Source organism: Nicotiana tabacum, chromosome 5 (assembly GCF_000715075.1).
Source record: "Nicotiana tabacum cultivar K326 chromosome 5, ASM71507v2, whole genome shotgun sequence".
Classification (NCBI taxonomy): Eukaryota; Viridiplantae; Streptophyta; class Magnoliopsida; order Solanales; family Solanaceae; genus Nicotiana; species Nicotiana tabacum.
This window is the reverse complement of record NC_134084.1, coordinates 42,944,901-42,970,269: the sequence shown is the minus strand read 5'-3', so window position 1 is coordinate 42,970,269 and position 25,369 is coordinate 42,944,901. Positions and strand designations below refer to the sequence as shown.

General features: G+C 33.8%; 1 protein-coding gene across 3 annotated transcripts; it reads left to right on the top strand.

Annotated features, from left to right (window-relative positions):
* On the top strand, positions 1–24,923 carry LOC107762978 (copal-8-ol diphosphate hydratase, chloroplastic-like). Of its 3 annotated transcripts, none has more exons than XM_075253502.1 (15): positions 1–151; positions 5,186–5,272; positions 5,359–5,417; positions 5,998–6,310; positions 8,187–8,370; positions 14,175–14,389; positions 14,945–15,065; positions 15,184–15,299; positions 17,321–17,547; positions 18,212–18,327; positions 18,835–18,933; positions 19,030–19,272; positions 21,345–21,456; positions 23,881–24,075; positions 24,526–24,923. In XM_075253502.1, the coding sequence occupies exons 1-15, from the start codon at positions 46–48 to the stop codon at positions 24,754–24,756; spliced, it is 2,424 nt and encodes an 807-aa protein (XP_075109603.1). In that variant the 5' UTR covers positions 1–45; the 3' UTR covers positions 24,757–24,923. The 3 variants fall into 3 exon arrangements, with proteins under 3 accessions (XP_075109603.1, XP_075109602.1, XP_075109604.1); XM_075253501.1 differs by having other exon boundaries at positions 14,157–14,389; positions 24,526–24,922; XM_075253503.1 differs by lacking the exon at positions 18,835–18,933 and having other exon boundaries at positions 14,157–14,389; positions 24,526–24,922.
* Positions 24,924–25,369: the final 446 nt, after the last annotated feature.

Sequence of the window (25,369 nt, the reverse complement as noted above, 5' to 3'; positions counted from 1 at the left end):
CACTATATATTCTGGAGAAAGAATAATATTAAAAACAACCAGAAAATGCAGGTTATATCCAGTTATGGAGTTTGCTGCACAATTCATCAATTCAACAATCCTACTTTGTTGTCTACGCAGCAAGCTGAGTTTATTAAACACGGCCACTCCAGTAAGTTACTTTAATCATCTTACTGCAAGAGATTATTTAGTTTTTTGACCTAAGTATATTGAAATTATAATGTGAGGATTACAAAATAGAGATTATGTAATGACAAGATTATTTTGTATATACTTTCATTGAGAAGATTTGTTTTTTAAAAAAAAATTAGTATATATTGGTTCGATGGAGTAAAAATGTGATATACATGCAGAGGCGGATGCAATCTTATTTGTTGAGTAATCTCAATACGAAGCATATTTATTTGTGAAAATTTAATAAACTTTCAACAATTGTTACATGCTCAACCCACAAATTCAAAAGTACAATATATGCAACGATAAGAACTTAAATATTAGACCTATGAAATCAAAATTTTGGATCTCCCACTATACATACATACATATATATATATACATACATACATACATATATACATACATACATATATATATACACACATATATATATATATATATATATATATATATATATATATAAAAGCTTATTTAAAGGATTTCGGAAAAAGAGCTTTGAAGAAGGGTAATTTGTCATTTTGTTGTTTTATTCCGAGATTAGCAATTTCGAGGTTACTATCTCGTGTTTGAGTGTGTTATAAAAATAATATCACAATCGTGGTATAAATAATTAGGAATTGCTTATACCAAAATAAATAATCTATCCAAGCACCTGATAAAATAATCTCACATTTTATCCCCAATTATTATACCTTATCCTGGTAACAAAATGGCGCCTAAGGGTTTTATTTTTCAGGTCTCTCATTGCATTTATTATGAGTAGTATATGTACGAATCTCTGATAATGTAAAATTTACAGTGTTAATGTATAAAAATTAAAGGTGTGTGTATGGGCGACAGGACGTGTAGAGTTCCCCATTTTTTTATTCTTATGATAACTTCCCATTTCCTTTTGCTTCTAATAATATGAAATCCGACATTCTTGCATGAAATTAGAACAAAATTTCATAAGATAGAGAAAGTTAGGTGCTTTGATATTTGGATACTGTTGACAACTTTTCCACACTATGTGGGCGTTTGGACATAAAGAATTGTGAAGTCTCAAATAAAAGTGAAATTTTTTTCAAAGTGAAAATGGTATTTGAAAATTAGAGTTGTGTTTGGACATGAATATAATTTTATATTTTTATTAGTGTAAAAATTTTGAAAAACAATTTTTTGGAGTTTTTCACATTTTCGAAAAATTTCAAAATCTATCTTCAAGTTGAAATTGAAAATTTTATGATAAAACACTGATTTCAAGAAAAAGTAAAATTTTTCAAAAAAAAAGGAAAATGAAAAAATTCCTTATGTCCAAACGGGCTCTATATATGGAATCTTGGTATTTTTGTAATAGAATTTCAGAACTATGTCAGAAAATGTTGAGTCAAATTGGTTCTTTTTTATTTTTCCTGTCCTGCACTTTTGTCTTTCATTCGACCTACTACTGAGGAGAAGCTCATCCTCCCACCCAATTCTCAAAGAGGAAGGGTTTTCTTTGATTTTATTTTTATATAGAGAAAAGTTTTAATCCGAACTTGGAACTTGGAAGTAATACTTTTGTTTGACACTGCTTCATACCGGAAAAAAAAATAAAGAGCTACGTTTGAGTTAAATTGTCCGTTTTTGCCCTTTCCATTTTTTAATTAACTAGTCTTAGGGTACGCGCTTTGCACGTGTACCTATATCAATAAATATATAAATTTTAAAAATTACGTAAATATTATTAAATAATGTGTTTGAGTTAAATATTAAAAAATATAAGTTCCTAAAATTAATAAAACAAAGAAATCCTACTCCACGTAAGTGTTTATATATCTTACTATGATTTATGAGGAGTGAAATATCTTCTAAAAATTATTATTATCTTTATTACCAAATAATATAAACAAATAACACATAAAAAATATTTAATTTTACCATAATTATTTAAACATAATAGCATAAATAAAAATTTTGAATCTTTTGATCTTTTAGAAATTTGTGAGTGATGAGGTAGAACTATAGCTCCTAGAAAAATATTGACAAATAACAATATAAAGTTTTAAATAACTAATATTGAATTATAAAAAACAATGTAATACTATACTAAAAATTATAGAAAGCTATCATTTAAAGAAAAATAATAATGATAACTTCTTTTGAATACCTCTTATTTTATGTTACATCCTTAATGCTTCAAACTTAGCATTTTTAGCAATTTAACTTTTAATATTATAATAAATGTTTTCTCTATTTTTTTTATTTCTTTCATGGCTGATGCTCTTTTTGTGAATAAATTTATGTATTTAAGAGTTTTGTCAACTTGATAAATAATTTTACTTACCTAATGATTTTTAAAAAGAAATGAATTAATTTTTTTACTAAATTATTAATTCAAAAAATTAATTATTTATTGAGATTTCATGCTTTTGTGATCGTATAGAAAATATAAATTATTTTGAACTTTTTTCCTACTCAAATAATATATTATTCGTGTAATATTTAAAAACTACATTTAATAATTAAAATATATATTTAATTAGGTACAAAATATCTTACTTTTAATAGTACATCTCGTTAGAATTGTAAGTTCCCGCCAAGAAGCATGAATGTGAAACATATTTCCATTAATGAAATTCGTCAGATATACAAGGAAAAAAAAGTTAATATTGCTCCTATTTTCCCAAATAATATCTACGTTAAAGACCTTAATACATAAAAAATTTGTCCATGATTGAAAAGAAACTTACCTTTTACTTTTTATATTCTCTTCTTTTTTCTTAATATATTTTATCCTAATACATCAAATCTTTTTTTTCTTTCTTAAACTCCACGTTCATTCAAATATTATTGCATAAACTAAACATAGTGAGTAATAGTAAGAGAGATCGATATTTCTTGCTTTGATCGATGTTTTTCAATTAAATTATTGCTTGACCATTTACCGAGACTAGCATCTGTCCGCTTATATTTCAGCCTAAAAGTTTTTGTTTAACAAATGTTCAGCATGCACTACTGCAAGAATTAGTTAATCTTGCATTTGATCGTAGTGACTGCATTTTGGTCTCTTATGCTATAACGATATATAACCTATAAAATATAGTTGATAAGCTTAACTGTTTCAGAGTAAATTTCACATGCATAAGTTGCCTGAGCTTTTAATGTTTTAAAATAATACACTCTTTACCTTGTGCACAAAATAGAGAACTTTCCTTACCCTTGATAATTAGTGTTCCCAAGTTATGCAGCTTCTAGGGGCGACAATTTGAGCAAAATAGTCATTTAACCCTCCCCCCCCCCCCCCCAAAAAAAAATCCATCAAAAATTGGGTCGGTCATTATTCCTTGCCTTTTGTTTTTCTTATTATCTTGAGTCGAGAGTCTTTCAGAAACAGTCTCTCTACGCCTTCGGAGGGGTAAGGTCTGCGTACATACTACCCTCCCCAGACCCCACTTATGGGATTTTACTGGGTTGTGTTGTTGTTGAACTCAGCACATCTTGATACAGTACATCTCAGCCCATCTAAAATTTCGTTGATTTTTAACTCAAATAGATTCATGAGTAACTTTGCTAAAATATCTTTAAAATAATTCTTTTTTGTTTGATATGTTATATATGACCATAAAAAAATCTTGATAATTGAACAATTTATAAGAAAACAACACACATTAATTAAAATTTGGTATGAGTTGGCGGAGTTGGGTTATGACCTAAATTTTAGTCTATCTTGACCTACTCCATCTCAGCCCATATAATTTTGGACGGGTCATTAATCCATTTATTTATTGACTCAGCTCATGTTGACCCGCTCAAAATGAGTCCATCCTCCCATTTGACAGCCCAGCCTTCTATTAACCACTAACATGAACAGTCAATTAGTAATATTTTGTTTAATATCTCTATATTTTTTCTGACTTGTAAAAGAACGAGTTAATCTTATCCTTTGATATTGAGTTGGAGAGATCTAACAAACAATATTTAGGTGGGGATGCGAGGTGCTTTTGGTATATAAAATATAACATGTGTGATATATATTATAACCATAAACTCGTAACATATTCCATAAGTCTATTACTATATTAATAATTGGCTGGGGAGGCGAGGTCTACCTTTATAAGGTGGCTTAAGCAGTGAAAATAGCACGGGCGAGCCAGTTTTTGTAATGGTAATTAAAAAATAGTCATCGTTATAAAGTTATTAAAAAATAGTCACTATTTTTCCGTAACACAAAAAACTTCAGCATAATATACTAGAGATTGGTGCACCTGTGTATGAACTTCTAGTATATTATGCTGGAACTCCAATACACGGAAAGTTCTAGCATAATATACTGAAAGTTGGAGCACGTTTGTATAAACTTCCAGCATATTATATTGAAACTCCAATATATTATGCTGGAAGTCCACCATGTTGTACTGGAACTCCAGTATATTATGTTGGAATATTTACCGGATTTTGAACGGTGTTTTCGTTTAGATTTATCTTTACATGAAAATTGGTTAAATTTCGATTACTTTTGAAATTGTAGCTATTTTTCAATTACCACTTGTAAATCTGGTTATTTTTTAATTTCACCCGCTTAAGTATTGTATTCAGGGGTGGATTTAGGGGGCCAGGAGGGGTTCACCCAAACCTCCTTCGCCGAAAAATTACATTGTATATATACGGTAAAATTTGTTTTATTTTTATATATTGTATTATGTTTTGAATCACCTTGATATAGTCCAAAAGCATAGCTTAGTGGTTAAGGGGGTTCAGAACAATTGTGAGATCATTGATTCAATTCCCACTAGTTACAATTTCATTTAATTTTTTAATTTTTTTTCTTTTTTGATTCCCTTTATCCTGCCTCCGCCATTGATGGTACTTAGTCAATTAGTGACAAAGTTCTCTGTTCGTCCTCACGTACACTCTCATTAGCACATTTTAAATTTTAAGAATTAGGACGGAATACTGGCAATTACATAGTCTTTTTTACCTTAATAGTAATAGCTTATAACTAATTATAATTACTAAGCCATTGTCTTTCTATTTTGTATATTTTCAGGAAATTGGTTGTTCCAAAATAAAGGCTCATCGCTTGTTCATAAACCAGTTCGTTTCAATTGTGCCCGTATTGCTGCAAGTAATTTTGGTATGAGCATCTATTGCGTAAAGATTAATTTCTTTACAAATAAAACCAGAAAGCAAGTTTTTCTATATGATCGACATTTTGTTCAGGTAATGTGGATGAGCTACAATCTGATTACCCAGGTAACTACGAAGAGGAAGACATTCAGGTGATAATAAAATTATTTACTAGCTTTACATTTTTCAAATTTGTGACAAATTGTTTCTAAAAATGGTGCAATATACGTATATTAAGACTTAAGATGCTCATTAGACGTTTAATTTATGGTCAGCAGAGGCAAATCCATGATATAGAATCAGTAGATTTAAAATGAATATGATCGTATTAAATATCTCACACTGTGAGAATATACTGGGTATATTGTTATTGTATGATCTTATTAAATGTATATTTTTTGAAGTTTTTATACTTATACACACAGTTTAAAGCAAAAAAGCAACTGGTTCAATTAAACCCACATAACTCACCAAATATCTGCTCTTTGATGGTCACCGTGAAATTTAAAAAATTCATCATCTTTCTTTCTTTCTTTTCACATCTTAAGCAAAACATCACGAGGTCATTGTGTTGCACATTAATTTAATTTAGACAACAAGTTGAAGTTTTGTAAGTGAAATAGATTATTTAGTTGAAACGCTCCTAAAATAAGTTTTCAATGTTTCACTAGTTCTTCGAATTAATATAGAAGTTATATACATGTTATACTTAAAAACAGCTTTTCTCAATAGGTAACCACAGCAATACAGATCAAGAATTTGACAGAGGAGATCAAACATATGTTGAGTTCGATGGGAGATGGGAGGTCAAGTGTCTCACCTTATGACACAGCTTGGGTTTCCTTTATTCGTGATACTAATATTAATGGAAGCAGCGAAAGACCCCTTTTTCCATCTTGTCTTAAGTGGATCGAAGACAATCAACTTCCTGATGGTTCATGGGGCGAGGAGCTTGTATTCTGCATATATGATCGTCTCTTGAACACACTAGCATGTGTTGTTGCATTGACCTTATGGAACACATCCCTTCGTAAAAGAAACAAAGGTGAACTTTCAAGTTATATTATTCATGACTGGTTTTACATGATTCCTAGGTATTTTTAAATTTTATTCACTGACAATATAAAAAAAAATTTCGCACTGAATCGCTTATAAGAAAGGTGGCAAATTAGCGGGTTAGAGGTCAAATTTGACTGGTCAAAATAGGTCATGAACCGACCAACCCAAAGTTAATAACCGGCACAACCGACCCCCAACATTACCCAAACTTCTTTTTATACTTTACTTTCTGAAATAAAAATTGAAAGTTACTGTATTTTTCTAAATTATTAGTTCAAAGTCTTTAAATTTTGCATATCTAGTATTTTCAATCTCCGAATTTAATTTTGTATGTCACCTCTAATTACAAGTAATTATAGGTAAATATTTATGATAATCATTAATTGATAAATTTATGAAAAAAAATTATCTTCTGTATATTAGTAGCTACTAGGTCACAGATAAATACTACGTATAAGTATTTCCAAAAGATATACTCCATTGATTTTAAAAAGATTGTCTTAGTTTGACATGACACAAACTTTAATAAAAATGAAGACTTTGAGATATGTGGTTTTAAATAAGCCATAACATTTGTGTGACTGTAAAACTTTTAAAACTTGTGGTCTAAAATCTGTCATAGTATTTGTGGTTATGTGCTTTTCATTAAGGATATATGAAAATGTGTCAATCTTTTTGAAATAAATTAATAATGAAATAGTGTCGATCTTTTTTAAATGGAGGGAATATTTTTCTTTGTTTTTCTTAAGGTGGGTGTGCCAAGCCTAGGCTATAGTGCGACGCTTAGCGACAGGTGAAGGCCTAGGTAGAAGGCTACCTTGGCGGCCTTCCCCTGTAAAAATTGAGTGGAAATGACACTAGATAGCTATTTTTAAGCATGTTGTTTAAAATATATCCACAGTTTAAAATGTATTTAAAGATTAGCTAATTTCGCTCAAACTTTAGGACACAGTGTCCTAGAGTTTAAACCTTAAAATTCAAACTTCAGGATATCGGTTCCTAAAGTTCGAAAATTGTATCCTGGAGTTCGAATCTTATGTCCTGAATTTTAAATTAGTAATTCTGAAATTCAGAACACTTAGTCCTGAATTTCAAAGTAGCAGCTCAAAAATTCAGGACACTAAGTCCTGAATTTCCAAATTCAGGATACTTAGTCCTGAAGTCCTAGAGTTTAAATTTCAAAATTCAAAGGACATCATGTCCTAAAGTTTGAAAATTGTGTCCAGAAGTTCGAATCTTATGTCCTGAATTTTAACTTAGTAGTTTAGGAATTCAGGACATTTAGTCTTGAATTTCAAATTAGCAGCTCAAAAATTCAGGACATTAAGTCCTCAATTTCTAAATTCAGGATACTTAATCCTGAAGTTTGGGTGAATTTGCTAATTTTTAAATGCATTGTAAATTGTGAATATATTTTAAATAGCGGGCTTAAAAGTAGCTATTGTTGTACTTCTTATAGGTCATACTGATGATTGAAATACTATATGAGGCGGTTTAGAAAATTCAGGTTTTCACAGGAATAGTTTAGTGGTAAAGGATCGTTTATAACTTGACGTCAGCAGTTCGATTCCAAGCCTCAATATTAATGCTATTTCCTAGTTCATACGCCTGAAGTCAATTTCTTCTTTTGATTAAAACGGTAAAGGACTTTTTGTTTAGATAACCAGTATTTTATTTTATTCTACTCCAAAAACACGTCTGGGCTGAGAGAGCTGAGCTGCCATCAGTATCAGCTTCTCTAATCTTTCCTGAAAAGTAGAAAAATAGTGGTCTTATGCATTATATGAAACAATATTTATATATAAGAAAAAGGTTGGAATATTGAATTTTGCTGACATGGGCTATATATTCTTCTTTAATAGGAGTGATGTTTATCAAAGAAAACTTAAGCAAGCTAGAGACCGGGGAAGTTGAGAACATGACTTGTGGATTTGAATTTGTGTTTCCTGCTCTCCTTGAGAAAGCTCAAAAATTAGACATTGACATACCGTACGATGTGCCAGTCCTAATGGAAATTTATGCAAGGAGAGAGGCAAAGTTTACGAGGTAATTTGACTACTTTTTGTACATTACCATCTTATCTAATAATTCAAACGGTTAGATAAAATAAATTATTTAATTATTTATCTCACCCACGCTCCCTAATTCGTGAGTCTGGTTCTTTTCTCATGAATCAAACATGTGAATGTATTTTATTTATTGGGTCATGGTGAAATTTAAACATAGCATCTCTTGTATACAGAGTAAGACCTATGCTCTACAGAAAGGGGCACAGACAACCGTAAAGTTCGGCAAAAATTCTATATATATGTATATGTCGTTAGAAAATAATGATATATTAGTAGTGGTCATCCTATATATAAAGCAGATTTTGGTTGAATCCAAAAGTGCATCCGCAACCTCCAAGTCCTGAGTTCCCCTTTGCTTGTATACTTTGGTAATATATTAAATAGCGTGATCATTACATTTGAAACTTACGCTTCAAGCACAACCCCACCATCATAGTGGTTCCTGGTTTAAAAAAAATGTCGTGATCATCTCATCTAGAAAATATTTTTTTATGAATTTTACATATTATGTCCCGACACGCTGAGCCTGATTTTCTTTTCATAGGCTAGACATGTGGAAGTATTGTTTTACTCTTTGGGTGACAATGAGATTGATTACACGATCTCTGTTGCGGAAGCCAAATGTATAGAGTGTGAATAAGTCACAACTACTATACCAAAAATTATGACAGCCACCAAATAATAAATAAGACAATAAAGCAATAATAAAGGGAACACCAGAATTTACGAGGTTCGGCTAATTTTGCCTACTCCTCGGACACAACCAATATTTTATTCCACTCCAAAAATACAAGTGAAATAATACTAAAGAGAGAAGATACAAATGCCTTAAACAGATGAGAAGGCAAATGAGAGGTGTGTCTCAATCCTAAACATTAGGCCTTCTTTTATAGGGGAAAAATCCCCCCAAACTTAACTCCCAACCAATGTGGGACTTTGGCATTTTGCCAAACTTCAACAAATCTCCACCTTGGCAAAATTCCACATTTTCAATTCTCTCTCAATAACAAATTTTGGTTGTGTCTTCATCTTCAATCTTCAGTGTTCAACAATGTTGATCAAATCCAAACAATGTTGAAACTTGACCGCAGTCACCACCTTTGTCAGCATATCAGCAGGATTCTCTGTAGTATGAATTTTCTTCACCGTGACTCCACCTTCTTCTATGATTTCTCGTACGAAATGATACCGAACATCAATGTGCTTCGTCCTTGCATGATAAACTTGGTTCTTCGCTAATTGAATAGCACTTTGACTATCACAAAAAATTGTGATACCTTTTTGTTCAACACCAAGCTCCTTTAGCAATCCTTGAAGCCAAATTGCCTCTTTCACAGCATCTGTAATAGCCATGTACTCTGCCTCTGTTGTAGACAAAGCAACTGTTGACTGCAAAGTAGACTTCCAACTAACTGGTGCCTTTGCAAAAGTAAACACATAACCAGTAGTTGATCTTCGTTTGTCCATATCACCCGCAAAATCTGAGTCACAATATCCAACTACAAACTGATTGTCTTCCTGCTCAAAAACTAACCCGACATCTACAGTATTATGAATATACCGTAGAATCCACTTCACAGCTTGCCAATGCTCCTTCCCTGGATTGTGCATATATCTGCTAATAACTCCAACAGCTTGTGAAATGTCAGGCCTTGTGCAAACCATTGCATACATCAAGCTACCAACAGCATTTGCGTATGGTACCTTTGACATATACTCTCGTTCAGCTTCATCCATTGGCGACATAGTAGTACTTAGCTTAAAATGGGAAGCAAGTGGAGTACTAACTGGCTTAGTCTTGTCATCTATGCCAAAACGTTGAAGTACTCTCTTCAAATATTCCTTTTGAGATAAACAGAGTTTCTTTGAACGTCTATCTCTAATTATCTCCATGCCAAGAATTTTCTTTGTCTCACCCAAATCCTTCATCTCGAACTCCTTCTTCAGTTGAATCTTCAACTTATCAATTTCTTCCGAATTCTTGGAAGCTATCAACATATCATCAACATATAGGAGAAGATATACAAAGGAACCATCTTTAAGCTTGTGCAAATACACACAATGATCGTATTTGCTTCTCTTGTACCCTTGCCGCAACATAAACTCGTCAAATCGCTTGTACCATTGTCTAGAAGATTGTTTCAATCCGTACAACGATTTTTCAAGTTTGCACACCATATTTTCTTTTCCAGCAACTTTGAATCCTTCAGGCTGAGTCATGTAGATTTCCTCCTCCAAGTTTCCATGTAAAAACGCAGTTTTTACATCCATCTGAACTAGTTCCAAATCCAATTGTGCTACCAAAGCCAACATAATTCTAATGGAGGAATGTTTTACAACTGGAGAAAACACTTCATTGTAATCAATTCCCTCCTTTTGAGCATATCCTTTGGCCACCAATCTTGCTTTGTAGCGAACATCTACTTGGTTAGGAAATCCTTCCTTCTTTGCAAATACCCATTTGCACCCAATTGCTTTCTTTCCCTTCGGCAGATTGGCCAATCTCCATGTATGATTCTGATGAAGGGACTGTATCTCATCATTCATGGCAATCCTCCACTTATCTTCTTCTGAACTTTGAACAGCGTCTTTATAAGTAGTAGGAACATCATCAGCTACAATTGAGGTTGCACAAGCAACCGTCTCTATGAGATGAACAGGTTTCGTTATTGTTCTTTTTGGCCTGCTGGTTGCTATTGATTCAAGTTGTTGTTGAGATTCCTGAGTTGGAATATCCTCTACTGGATCTCCTTCCAGAGGGTAATCTTCATTTGTTTCCTCCTCTGCTTCTTGTGTAGGAAAAATAAATTTTCCCTCAAACTCCACCTGCTTGGAAGCACCTTCATTTTGTTTGGTATCTTCTGTTACCTTATTTACCATAGCAAATTCATCAAAGGTAACATCTCTGCTGAATATTACTTTCTTTGTCATAGGACACCATAAGCGATATCCTTTGACTCCAGAAGTAATTCCCATAAAAATAGCCTTCTTTGCCCTTGGATCCAATTTTGACTCCGTCACATGATAATATGCAGTTGAGCCAAACACGTGCAAAGAGTTATAATCTACAGCAGGTTTTCCGTACCATTTTTCAAATGGTGTTTTGCCATCAATAGCAGCAGATGGTAGACGATTAATGAGGTGGCATGCATATGTAATTGCCTCAGCCCAAAATTCTTTGCCCAAGCCAGCATTGGACAACATACACCGTACCTTCTCCAGCAAGGTCTGGTTCATACGTTCTGCCACTCCATTCTGTTGTGGTGTATGTCTAACAGTGAAGTGTCGGACGAGGCCATCATTTTCACAGACCTTATTGAAATGATCATTTTTGTATTCACCTCTATTGTCTGTGCGAATACACTTGATCCTCCTGCCTGTTTGATTCTCCACCATCGTCTTCCATTTGAGAAAAATTCCCAGCACTTCATCTTTGTTTTTCATTGTATACACCCACACTCTTCGAGAAAAATCATCAACAAAGGTTACAAAATAGTGCTTCCCACCCAATGAAGGTGTTTTGGAAGGACCCCAAACATCAGAGTGTACATAATCCAAAATGCCTTTAGTATTATGGATCGCTGTACCAAATTTAACCCTTGTCTGTTTCCCTTTGACACAATGCTCACAAAACTCCAAGTTGCAAGCCTTTACTCCTTTTAACAATCCTTGATCTGATAGAGTTTTCAAGGATTTTCCTCCAGCATGTCCCAAGCGCATGTGCCATAGCTTGGTTGCTTCTGCCTCTTTGTCGTCACTGGATGTTACTGTCGCTGTCCCAATAACTGTACTGCCACGATAGCGGTACATATTATTATTCTTCCGATTAGCCTTCATTACCACTAGTGCACCGGAGCATACTCTCATCACTCCATTTTCTGCAATGATTTTGAACCCTTTTGATTCTAGGGCTCCACAGAGATGAGATTCTTCTTCAAATCCGGTACATATCGAACATCTATCAATGTTCTGATCATTCCATCATGGTTCCTTAATCGTATTGAACCAATGCCATATGAGGTAAGAGGGCTGTTATCCGCTGTGTGGATGACTCCATATTCTCCTTCTTGAAATTCCATGAACCAGTCCCTGTTGGGACACATATGATAGCTACAAGCCGAGTCCATCAACCATATGTCTGATGATGTTGATGACTCTGTTGTAACTAATGAGAAGTCTGAATCATCACAATCAGCTACATTTGAATCCATAATGGCCTTTCCATTGTTATGTTTGGCCTTATTCTTCAACTTCGGACAGTCTTTCTTCCAGTGCCCTTTTTCTCGACAAAAGGCACATTCATCTTTGCTGGGTCTGGATCTTGACTTGGATCTTCCCTTCTTTGTCCTCGTTTGATTTTGAGGACGACCCCTCACAAATAGTGCTTCTCCTTCTCCGCCCTTCTGTTTTTCTCGCTTTCTTTGTTCATAGCTGTACAAAGCCGAACAAACTTCTCTGAGAGAAACTTCGTCATTTCCATGGAGTAGAGTAGTTTCAAGGTGCTCGTACTCATCAGGAAGTGACGCCAACAACATCAAGGCCAAGTCACCATCATCATAAGTTGTATCCATATTTTGCAAATCTGTAACCAACTTATTGAAACTGGTGATATGTTCATTCATTGTGGTACCAGGAACATAGGTGAAGTGAAACAGTCTCTTCTTCATGTACAATTTATTTTGACTGTTTTTCTTCAAAAGTTTATCCTCCAGTGCTTTCCATAATTTACTTGCAGAAGTTTCCTTTGTGTATGGATATTTCTGCTCTCTAGCAAGGTAGGATCGAATGGTACCGCAAGCAACACGGTTGATAATTCTCCAATCTTCTTCTCCAATAACATCTGGTTTCTTTTCTTCAATGGCCAGATCTAGCCCTTGTTGAAAAAGGACATCTAGAACCTCGCCTTGCCACATCCCAAAATGTCCGGACCCGTCAAATATTTCGATCGCAAATTTCGCATTTGACACAATTCTTGTCATAAGCGAAGATGCCAATGATGACGTATTGTTGACACTTGATGTAGATTCTTCTTGTTTATTGTCTCCCATCTTTGACACAAATATTATTTAATAGCTGACGACACAAATCAAGATTATTTCCTTTCTGGTGTGGAAGATCAGACTAAGCTGCAACCACAGAGCATACTCAGACAGAACCTTGACTCAGTTACCAAGATAAATCTTTTCTGATGTGGAAGATCAGACTATGCTGCAACCACAGAGCATACTTAGACAGTACCTTGGCTCTGATACCAATTGTTGCGGAAGCCAAATGTATAGAGTGTGAATAAGTCACAACTACTATACCAAAAATTATGACAGCCACCAAATAATAAATAAGACAATAAAGCAATAATAAAGGGAACACCAGAATTTACGAGGTTCGGCTAATTTTGCCTACTCCTCGGACACAACCAATATTTTATTCCACTCCAAAAATACAAGTGAAATAATACTAAAGAGAGAAGATACAAATGCCTTAAACAGATGAGAAGGCAAATGAGAGGTGTGTCTCAATCCTAAACATTAGGCCTTCTTTTATAGGGGAAAAATCCCCCCCAAACTTAACTCCCAACCAATGTGGGACTTTGGCATTTTGCCAAACTTCAACAATCTCTTGTTTAGTATTCTATCATGTTAATTAAATTGTGTGGCTAACTCATCCTTTAGATATAGAATTCGCTTTTAATTATGTAATTATATTATGTCTTAATATCTTTGCATTTTCCCGACATTGGCTGACTAATATATAAGTCATATACAGTCACACATCCTATTGCAGAATCCCTAAAGATGTTATCCATACGATTCCGACAACAGTATTGTTTTCATTAGAAGGATTAAGGGACTTGGACTGGCAAAGGCTTTTGAAGCTTCAAATGCAAGATGGCTCATTCTTAACATCCCCTGCATCTACTGCCATTGCATTCATGGAAACAAATGATCAAAAGTGTTTGGGATTTCTTCAAAACGTTGTTGAAAAGTGTAATGGAGGAGGTACGTATAACGCTTCTTTTGTAATGTTTCAAACGGGTTTAATATATAATTAGGTCTATAAAAGTTTCAAGTCTAATAACAGAAAACATACAAATACATACCCCCCCCCCCCTTCATTTTATTTAAGAAATAATGTCATGGCATCTCTGCGACAATGTATAAGTTAAAATGTTAGTAAATGTAAAAGGTACTCCCTCCATTTCTATGTGAATCCATTTTTTTTTTGGTCCGTTCAAAAAAGAATGACCCATTTCTAAATTTGGAAACAATTTAACTTAAAAATTATAATTTCACCCTTAATGAGAAACTTTAATAACCACACAAATACTTTCAACCTTGATTTTGACTTGTTTAGTACCACAAATTCTAAAAGTATTCATTTTTTCTTAAATTTCGCGCGTAACCAAACAGGCTGACATAAATTGGAATGGAGGGAGCATTTTTTTTAATAAACAAATATAAAAGAGTGTCATATAAAATGAAACAAATGGAGTAATTTTCTTCTTGAATTCACGGTAACGTGTGTATATTTACTTCCAATTTTATTATGTTTAGTGCCACATAGTTACCCAGTTGACATGCAAGCACGACTTTGGGCAATTGATCGATTACAACGCCTTGGAATCTCTTATTATTTTGCGGAAGAATTCAAACAACTGTTAGATCATGTGAGCAGGTAAACAAAAGGAGCAACATAATTCTTTTTTATTTTCTTAATTCACATAATCAAGAGCATAGAATCATCAATTTTGAGCAATTTGTACGACAAGTTTATTTTATTTGTTGAACTTCAGATATTGGAACGAGGAGATTGGAATTTTTGGAGGAAGAAATTCAAACTTTTGTGATGTCGATGATACATGCATGGCTATTAGGTTGCTAAGGCTACACGGATTTGATGTTAGTCCAGGCAAGTCAATGGAAAATGATTACCTTAATTAGTTCTTTTTTTTTCTTTTTTGGTACATGGGAGAAGATTAAATAACTTTTTAAAAGTATTTTTTAAATTGCATGTTTTAAGTATACTAGGAGAAAAAACTCTATTTTTTTGGTCAAACATTAAAATTTTATTTAACCAAGTATATATTTACATCCGCTTGTTCTTTTTGGACTATAAGAACAAGGCCTCTATTTCATATTCTATCTATCACATAGACAGAATTAAACTCTATATCTATCCACTATGACTAGCAAGGAAAGCTATCTAAGCTATTTAGTATCTTCCCCCATCTACTTTGTTGTTGTCCTCAAATGTGTAGTTGGAGTACAATCTCCCTAATGATCTGCTTGGTGTGCTGTTGCTTCTGTTGGAATCTTTGAGCATTGTGTTCCCCCCAAATGTGATATATTGTTTCAGCAAAGAGTCAACCCAACACTTCTGTTCGCACTCTATTGTTGTTCACTTTCCTGGTTATTCACTTAACTTCCTCTGTCCATGTTCTCAATTACATGTGCTCTCCCATCCATTCCAGATAGTAGCAGAGAATGTACAAGCAAAGAAGAGGTGAGCTAAGGTTTCCTCTGTACGAGTGTTACATAATACACACTCCTTAGGAAAATGTACCTTCCATTTTTCTAATCGATCAGATGTAGCTAATCTTTTTTGTACTGCAAGCCAAACAATGAATTGATGTTGTGGTAGCATTGGCTTCATGATCAGACACTTCCACTCTATTTTGTGGTATTGGGGAGGTGAGAGATAGATATACCTTCTTGATACTAAGCTTTCCGCCTTGGACAAATTTCTGCAATTGATGTTGAGGGCCACCACCTAGCAACCACTATCTAGCATCAATTATCTTTCTTACAATCCAGCATGCTTGTTGTGGAGTCTTCATACTACTCAGTTCTTTGCCTTTTGTATAGAAGTTGTGGATCCACTTGACCCAAAGAGTGTCTTTTTTTGATGATACTACCCAAAGCAGCTTACAAATAGCTGCCTTTTTCCATGTGAAGAAATCAATTATGTTTAGAACCCCATTAGAGTTTGGCATACATAATTTTTCCCAAGCCACTAAAGCTCTGTTAGATGCTTGAGCATTCCCATCCCACAAGAAGGTTCTACAAACACTAGTGAATAGTTGTAGCACTTTTTTTGGCAGTAGGAATACTTGAGCCTAGTAAGTTTGCATTTCAAATAGCACACACTTGATTAATTGCACTCTACCACTATATGATAAGAATTTTGTTGACCAGACCTGATTCTGGCTGTCATCCTCTCTACCAGTGGAAGACACTGATGCATATTGATCTTCCGAGAGGATAGAGGTACTCCAAACTATTTAAATGGGATCTCCCCTAATGAAAATTGCTGTCTCAGATAAAATTTGCTCCTTCAGTGCTTGTGAGACTCCAGTTATATACAAGGAACTCTTTTCTTGATTGGCTTTAAGACCTGAGACGTCAGAGAAGTGATTGAATGCTTGAAGCATCAATCTTCTTTCCTTGAGCGCATCTTCTCATACTAACACATCTACGACATATTTGTCACCCGTGACATTCGTTTGCTAGAGAATCTGTATATTTTTCGGCCTCTCACTATTAAATGTGCATAACAGTTGCCTTGTCAGTTTCAAGCAAATTATTACAATTGTGGCGGATCTACATTGAAGCTCATAGGTGCTCAAGCACCCATTGTGTTTACCGAAACTGTATATTTTTATGTTGGAAACTAGTACTAATATACAAAAATATTGACAGAACCCATCATAGAGAGTAGATATTTAGTTAAAGACCGTTGAGCACCCATTATTTAAGAATCTTGAATCCGTCGGTTCAATAATAGTCATAAGAGGGTGATATATCTTATGTCCTTTCTAATTCCTTATATCGCATTTGAACCTTGTTTGATGCTCCATAGCTCTAAGTACCTTAGTAATATTGCAGAATTTTAGCATTTGATGGCTTAATACAATTTCTTATCTGTCACAGATGTGCTAAACAAGTTCAAAGATGGTGATCAATTCTTTTGTCTAAGAGGTGAATTAAACAAGTCACCAACAGCTATGTATAATCTCTATAGATGTTCCCAAGCTTTATTCCCAGGAGAAAAGATTCTTGAGGAGGCAAAGAATTTTACCTACAATTTCTTGCAGCAATGTCTTGCGAACAACCAATCCTCAGACAAATGGGTTATAGCTAAGGACATCCCCGGGGAGGTAAATATGAAAAAGGAATTTAACTTCTGTGCATTGATAATGTAAAATTAGTTTTTACACTAGCATGTTAATTATGGAAAAATGACGTTGTATAGCCGCTCTCAAAATAATAGCCGATATATATATATATATATATATATATATATATATATATATATATATATATATATATATAAATTTTATACACTTTTTCGGTTACCGAATGCAAAATAATTTCTGGCATAGGCTAAAAGTGAAAAAAGACCTTAATTTTAAGCTAACTACAGGTAACTTCCCATAAAAAGCTAAGATTAGTAACTTGGAAACAGTTTAACTAATATTCACTAAAGTTATGAATTTTGCACTGTCATGGTACCGTTACTTGTAGCAAGAAACACGTCTTATTTCAAGATTGAAAAACTCACTTTATGGAGGGCTACATGTAGAAATCTTTTGACTACCTAGTAGTGTACAAGTTTCTTTACATTTTTTGTGCATATAAACCAAATTCATTTGGAAAATAAGCTAAGTTACTTGCTATAATGGGCTCAAATACATTGATAGAGTAATAATTCTTTACTGCCAATGTATAGAAGTTATCTTCTATCGATGCTGCAACATTTAATACTCTCTTGCTTTACAGTGAGTGATTTACTAAATATGTTGTGCAAACATTTGTTCATAGATGCAATATGCACTAGAATTTCCATGGTATGCTAGCTTACCTCGGGTAGAATCTAGGCTATACATCGAACAGTATGGTGGAGCAGATGATATTTGGATTGGCAAGACGTTGTACAGGTACCTCTTTAAATGTGTTGCGAAACTTTATTTTCTCCTGTGTCAATAATGTTTTCAGGTTCCCACACGATTAAACTGTTTTCATGTTACTTCGAATTAGTTTTTATTACTGCACATAATGTAGCTATTCAAAGATAAGAACTAGCTAGAGAGCTTTTCACTTAGTAAAACTGCAACATTCTAGTCCTGCCAAAAGTTATTTCAAACAAATAATAGTTTTTCCAATTGCCCAATACACAAGGGCGGATCCAAAATTTAGATTTGATAATTTTAATCTTTAAGTTATTACCATTTAATTAATTGCATTTTTTAAAATATGTGTTCAGAATATAATATTTATTCAAACTTTACTAAATTTTTACATGTGTTTACGCAAGTTCTTTGTCGAAATTAATGAGTTCAACGGAAGCAGTAAACAAGGTTGCATTTGCATCTCGTTATGAAGATATAAAAGTTGTGTCAATTCTCTCACGTACGATAATTTTACTTACTTGTTCGCCAATATAGAATGCCCGATGTAAGCAACAATGTATATTTACAAGCTGCAAAATTAGATTACAACAGATGCCAAAGTCAACATCGATTTGAGTGGTTGATTATGCAAGAGTATGCACTTGAAACTTTCTTCTATATGTTCATAAATTATTAAATGCCAGCCTTTTAATCTTCTTAATAATTTTGCTCCATATGTCACATGAACAGGTGGTACGAGAAGTGCAATTTCCAACATTTTGGAATAAGCAAAAAATACCTCCTAGTTTCTTATTTCTTAGCTGCTGCAAGTACATTTGAGGTAGAAAAGTCAAGGGAACGACTTGCATGGGCTAAATCTCGTATAATATGTAAGATGATTACATCCTACTTCAATGAAGAAGCCACCGATTGGACCACTAGAAATTCATTGTTGATGGAACTCAAGGGTTTTCATGACATGAGCAAAAATAGGTACACTCTCCATCCCAGTACTTTAAATTATTAGTTTAAAATAAACCAATAACCTCAGAGTAATATATTTTCATCACATCTTGGCACTTGTGACAATCCAATACATCTTAATACATATATAAATGTAAAATATGTCAAATCATTTACCAAATGAGAAATAAACTTATTGCAAAACCTTTATGCTTCAAAAGCATAAATTCGTCCTGTTTCATGAAATATAAAATCAAATACTAACAGTTAAGCAATTCATAATGTAAAATAACAGTACAACTCTAATCCGCGCGTCCCACAAGTTAGGATTCTCTATTAGTATCAGGTTTCTAAACCATTTCAAACATATGAATTTGCAGAAGAAATGCCCCAAGAGGTACTATGTAACACCCTAAATTTTGGACAGAGTCTCACATCGGTAGAACATAAGAGGGATAGTGGGTATATAAGTTAACAAGCTTTAGATCCTAATGACGCATTTTAAATCCGTGAGGCCCAGAGCGGACAATATCAGCAGCGGGCTGGGCTATTACAGATAGTATCAGAGCCACTCTTGTGTCAGCTTTGCAGATGGTGGATCAGAATTGAACTGAGTTTAGGCAAATCCCGGTTAGGGGGGCAAACCTCAATGCTGAGTCTAGTCAAATCTCATACAGTGGGGCAAATCTCAGGGAGGACGCTGAGTCCATAAAAGGGGGTGTATGTAACACCCCAGATTTTGGATAGAGTCTCACATCGGCAAAACACAAGAGGGGTGCTGGGTATATAAGTTAATAAGTCTTAGACCTTAATGACGCATATTTAAACCCGTGAGGGCCTAGGTCCAGAGCGGACAATATCACTAGTTGGTTGGACTGTTATATACTAAGTCTAAATAAACCTTAACTTGCTTTTCACCCTCGATTTTCTAAGGTTGCTAACAAGTCAATATCTACACCAAGATATTCAATTTACATCAATACTTGTTCAATAACCCAAACATGATTCATTTAGGCTTATACTTTGACTACAAGATTCTACCCCAAGGTGCTAGCCATAATGGCGGAACTATGTAGTACGGAGGGGGTTCAACTTCGTTATAAAATTATACTATGCAAATGCGACAAAATAGTTTTTGTTGGTTATATGTGACCTGTTGAATCTCTTTGATATGAAGAAAATTCAAATATTATAGTGAAGAGGATTTTTTTTTTTTTAAAATTGAATCCACGGTTCCAGATAAAACAATTACAATGGAGGGGGGCTAGGCCTGACCTCCTTGTTCAAAAGGAATGGAAATCCATTCAGTACATAGTGACATGAAAGCCTAATTTCTCAAAAAATTAAACTTGTGCTAGCTGGTGTAATGTGTCTTCCATGTGATCCTACCAGCTATCAGTAACAGGCTATGGTGGTTCCAAGAACCATCCTGGGTGTTTGGTTGCTCTAATCCAGAAGGAAGGCATTTGGAGTTTGTCCATTCTCAGATATCCTTTTGTCTCCCAAGGCAGATCATTGTCTTGCATGTATATCTTGTCCTCCATGATGGTAGTTGCATGTTTTGCAAGTGAATCAGCTACAGTGTTTCCTTCCCTGAAGTAATGACATACTTTAATGTTTCTATATCATATCTTTTCTTTGATAGCTGCTATGTCCTTGTGAAGCCTCTATGGTGGTTTTGCTTTTCCTTGAATCATTTGAACCACCAGTAGTGAGTACAAGTTCCACAGTTAGCTTGTTGAATTGTTGAACCACAGTTAGCTTGTTGAATTGTTGTAGTGAAGAGGGTTCTAAAGTTTCTTTAGGTCATAGGTTTAAATTTCAAGGGCGACATCCTAAAATTTTTTTTTGAATCCCCTTAGGTCATAGGTTCTGCCACCAAACATGTATCTAATACCAAAGATCACTACATCATCTATCCTAACCACCAACATTTCTGTCAAACTAGAGTTACTTTAGTTCCATCTTCCAACTACGTCCCTACATAGGCATCTCTAATTTCTCTGATTTCTTATCACATAGGACGCAAAAAGTTACCATAGCTGATTGCTGAGCTGATTAGATATTTAACCTAGCTATGACAATTTTCTTTTTCGTTGCAGTAATAAAACAAAAGAGATGGTTCTCAATAATCTTCGTCAGTTTTTGCACCAACTCTCGAAAGCAACATATGAAGACCTCGGCAGAGAGATCCATCACCAACTACACAATGCAGTGAGTATATACAAGGCCTTTTACTGTACCTTATTATATCACAAAAGAGACACGAATAACATGATAAAGCACAAATAGTAACTTTACCAATTACACTACTTTTTATCCATATATTTTTTCCAGTAATTTTCTTGGGGTAACACAGGAGATGTATTTTTTGTGTCTTGGATTTTTTTTTTTGAATTATTTGAAAATCCATTGTTCTAATAATTTCGAAAAAATCTTATTGCCCTTGTAGGATTGGAAAAATTAATCTCTTATATGTTTAGGACTACTTGGGATCGATATATAGAGGTTGTAAGTGGAGATTTTTTGTATTGTACTGCGCTATTCTTCTCATGATTCATATTGGAAATCTTTCTCCACTTCTGCCAGAGGATTAGGCTTAGCCGAACCTCGTTAAATCCTTGTGTTATTTGTCTTCTCAATCTTCTTTGTGTGTGATTGTGTGCTAGTTAACTCACGATCTTCCACAACAATTAGTATCAGAGCAAGCTAGGATTTCTACAAATATTCTACGGTTAAAATATCTTCATAATCTTTAAAAAGTACGGAGAGAAATCCGATATGGGATCTAGTTTAAGTGTATGGAAGGTTAGGAAGAGAACATCCTTGGTTTTATAAGGGTGTTATAGAAAGCAATTGATGAGGATTTTTCTGAAAAGATGAAAGAGTCAGAGGTAGACCTGAAGGAGAGGGCCTTGAATGTGGATATTCACGAAAGTTACAAAATGCTCTCTTCGAAAAATTGAGAATTTTTGCAGCACCAGCATGAAAAAAGCTGCAAGATTTGTATTCTAAGAAATCGCAGACAAATCGCCTCTATTTGAAAATGAAATTGTATAATCTCCATATGAACGAAGGTACACATGTTAAAACTCACCTTGATGAGCTTAATTCAATTATAATGGACCTGAAGAACGTCGATATAACAAAATTGAGAGGGAGGATGCAGCCTTGGTTGTATTATATTTTTGACCACTATCTTTCGAATTTTTTCTGATAAATTGCTATTTGAAAAAGACAGTATTTCACTACATGATGTTAGTAATGTACTAAAATCTAAAGAATTGAAAAAAGCTTTCCGGATAGCGGAACTGAGGGCGAGGATCTTGTAAATAGAGAAAGAACACAATAGAAAGACCTTAATAGGAAAAAGTCTAACGCTAGATCGAAGTCTAGAGCAAGGAGCAGAACTGCCGTAATTGCAGGAGCAGAGTTACTATAGGAGAAGAAGCTGAAATAGAAAAAAAAATAAAAAGTAGACAATTTTGCAAATATTATTTATACTGGTAACAATTCTAATAATAATGACTATGTAGGGGAAGTCTATGCCGAGTTCTAGTCATGGGCAAAATCTTTCGATTTTTGATTCTAGTATAACTTTCCGCGTGTGTCCACACAAGAAAGGTATAAGCAGATGAGAAAGATTGTTTACTTAGAAAATAATAATCTGTTATCGCTAGAAGCGATTGGTAATATTAGATTAAGAATGTTCGATAGAATTATTGGAATCATTGAATATTGGCATGTTCCTCGGATGAGGAGGAATTTAATTTCTCTTTTGACTTTGAATGATCAAGTCTAAACTTAGTTAATGTACAGTAATGGATAAAGCCCTTGTGAGGGCTGAGGGCAAGACATAGAGGCGTTGTACCTATTAATGAAGAAAATTCAAGTCAAGAGAAAGATTTGTTATTTGGATTTTGAACTTTTTTCCTTGTATATTTAGAAAACTCATTGTTCTAATAGATTTGAGAAAGAAAAAATCTATTGTCCTTGTAGGATTAGGAAAACCATTATGTTATAAGTTTAAGACTACTTGGGATCTACATATGGAGGTTATAGGTAGTGATTCTTTATAGTGTATTGTACTATTTATTTTTTTCATTCATAATGAAAAATTCTCTATGCTTCTGCCCTGAGGATTAGGCTAAGCCGAAGCTCATTGATTCCTTGTGTAATTTTTTCTTCTCAATTTGCTTTGTTGTAGTTGTATGCTGGTTAACTCACAAACTTTCCTAACAAGAGGTCTGGAAGAGGGTAAGGAAAAGATAAAGTTTTGATGAAAATCAAAACTTACACTTACGAAATAAAAGGCAGCAGTCTTACTCGTGATTAGATTCATCATTCACTTTATCCGTTTAACTAAGGAAGAAACAAATCAAAACAAAGAGAAGCAGATTTTTGATGAGTTTTGTGAGTTCAACCGAATCTATTATTTTAGCTCTAACTATGTAAATATTTATAAAAATTTAAAATGTATACACATAATAAGGTAACATATTTTTTCTATACTCATTGATTTTATATCTTAAATTCGCCTTTGCAAACAGGACGAGAACCTCTGAAACTAACCAATGATGCCCAAAATTCAAATTCATCCTATGATATGTGATCTTATTTATTTTCTTTTGGATGTAGTGGGAAACATGGTTGATGTCCTTGAGGGAGGAGAAGAATACCTGCCAAGAAGAAGCAGAGTTGCTAGTGCAGACAATTTATCTTTCAGCTGGCCATATGAAACATGATGAAATACTATTTGATGCAGAGTACAATAGCCTATCCATCCTGACCAATAAAATATGCCGCATGCTTAATGAGCTCCAAAACGACAAGGTTAGAATCACTATGTATATAGTTTTGTTTTAAGTTATATATATGGACAATACAAAGATATTAAAATTATTATAACTTGTGATAGCAGGTTAATTACCATTTTTGCGATATTATTAGTTAATATTTTTACCTGCATTTACCTAATAAATAACATGATGTATAAATTTGTGTTATCATTAAATATTATCCTGTAATAACAGGTTACCTAACTTTTTACACTATCGTGTATTTTAGCGAACCAACCTTATTTTACATATTACTAATCCAACTTATTATAAATGATTACTTATAGTTGCAGTATCTTTTAGCTGATCTAATAGTGTAAATTTTAATTGTTTACATTTCTAGTGAATTGAAATTATACTTATGAATAATCATGTCTTAATTTCCTTTTTGTTTATAGCTTTCTAATTCTATTTTTTTTCTTGTTTGCATCTAAAACATTGTTAGATATCTGCTGACCAATGGTGTAGTAGGACTACTGGCAGCTCAAAGGCCACTGACATTGAATTAGACATGCAAGCTCTTGTAAACCTAGTTTTTGGTAACTACTCAAGCAACGTCAATCAAGACATTAAGCAAATATTTTTTGCAGTTGCGAAGACCTTTTATTACACTACACATATTACTGAGGAAGTAATCGACTTTCATATATCCAAGGTGTTGTTTCAACAAGTTTAGTAACATTCTTAGGGTACTTTCTCTCTTTCTTATATTTTGTAATTGTCACTACCATTTGAAACTTCGCTTGTAATTTGTAGAAGTCAACTTTATTAGTGCATATCCATTATTGGAGACCTAAGATGATTCTGCAAAAATTTACTTAATTTTAATGTCAATTCATTAGAAGATCCCCAAAACATGTGTTTGACGAGTTGATTTGATAAACATGCGAATCTGCAATATGTATTTGACGAGACTTATTGATTTTTATAACATTGTGAATATTTTGTACTATATCTTTAATATAAGGGCAACTTAGTCTTTGTGAAAAAAATACATCAAGAAATATGAAGTAGAAATGAAAGAGACAAATAAATCAAACCAGTGTTACTCAACAGCAGTGACCTCGAGCTTAGTGGCCTCGAGGTGGCTTAGAGCAATACGAACAATTAAGCAAGAAAAGTAAAGTAACAAAAGTAGAGCTAAAGGACAATGCTGATGAACAATAGGCGAAAAGGTAGAGAGTATATTTTTTGCTCAATGATTAGATAATCTTACAAATAATCGGGGTCCCCTTTATATAATAGGGAAACCCTAAATAAGGAATATTTCCATTTACAGTAAGGAATAT

Coding starts and splice junctions, on each gene's coding strand:
- LOC107762978 (XM_075253501.1), top strand. CDS start 46: ATGCAGGTTATATCCAGTTATGGAGTTTGCTGCACAATTCATCAATTC. Junction 6,311..8,186: donor CCTTCGTAAAAGAAACAAAG/GTGAACTTTCAA, acceptor CTTCTTTAATAG/GAGTGATGTTTATCAAAGAA. Junction 15,300..17,320: donor CGGATTTGATGTTAGTCCAG/GCAAGTCAATGG, acceptor TATCTGTCACAG/ATGTGCTAAACAAGTTCAAA.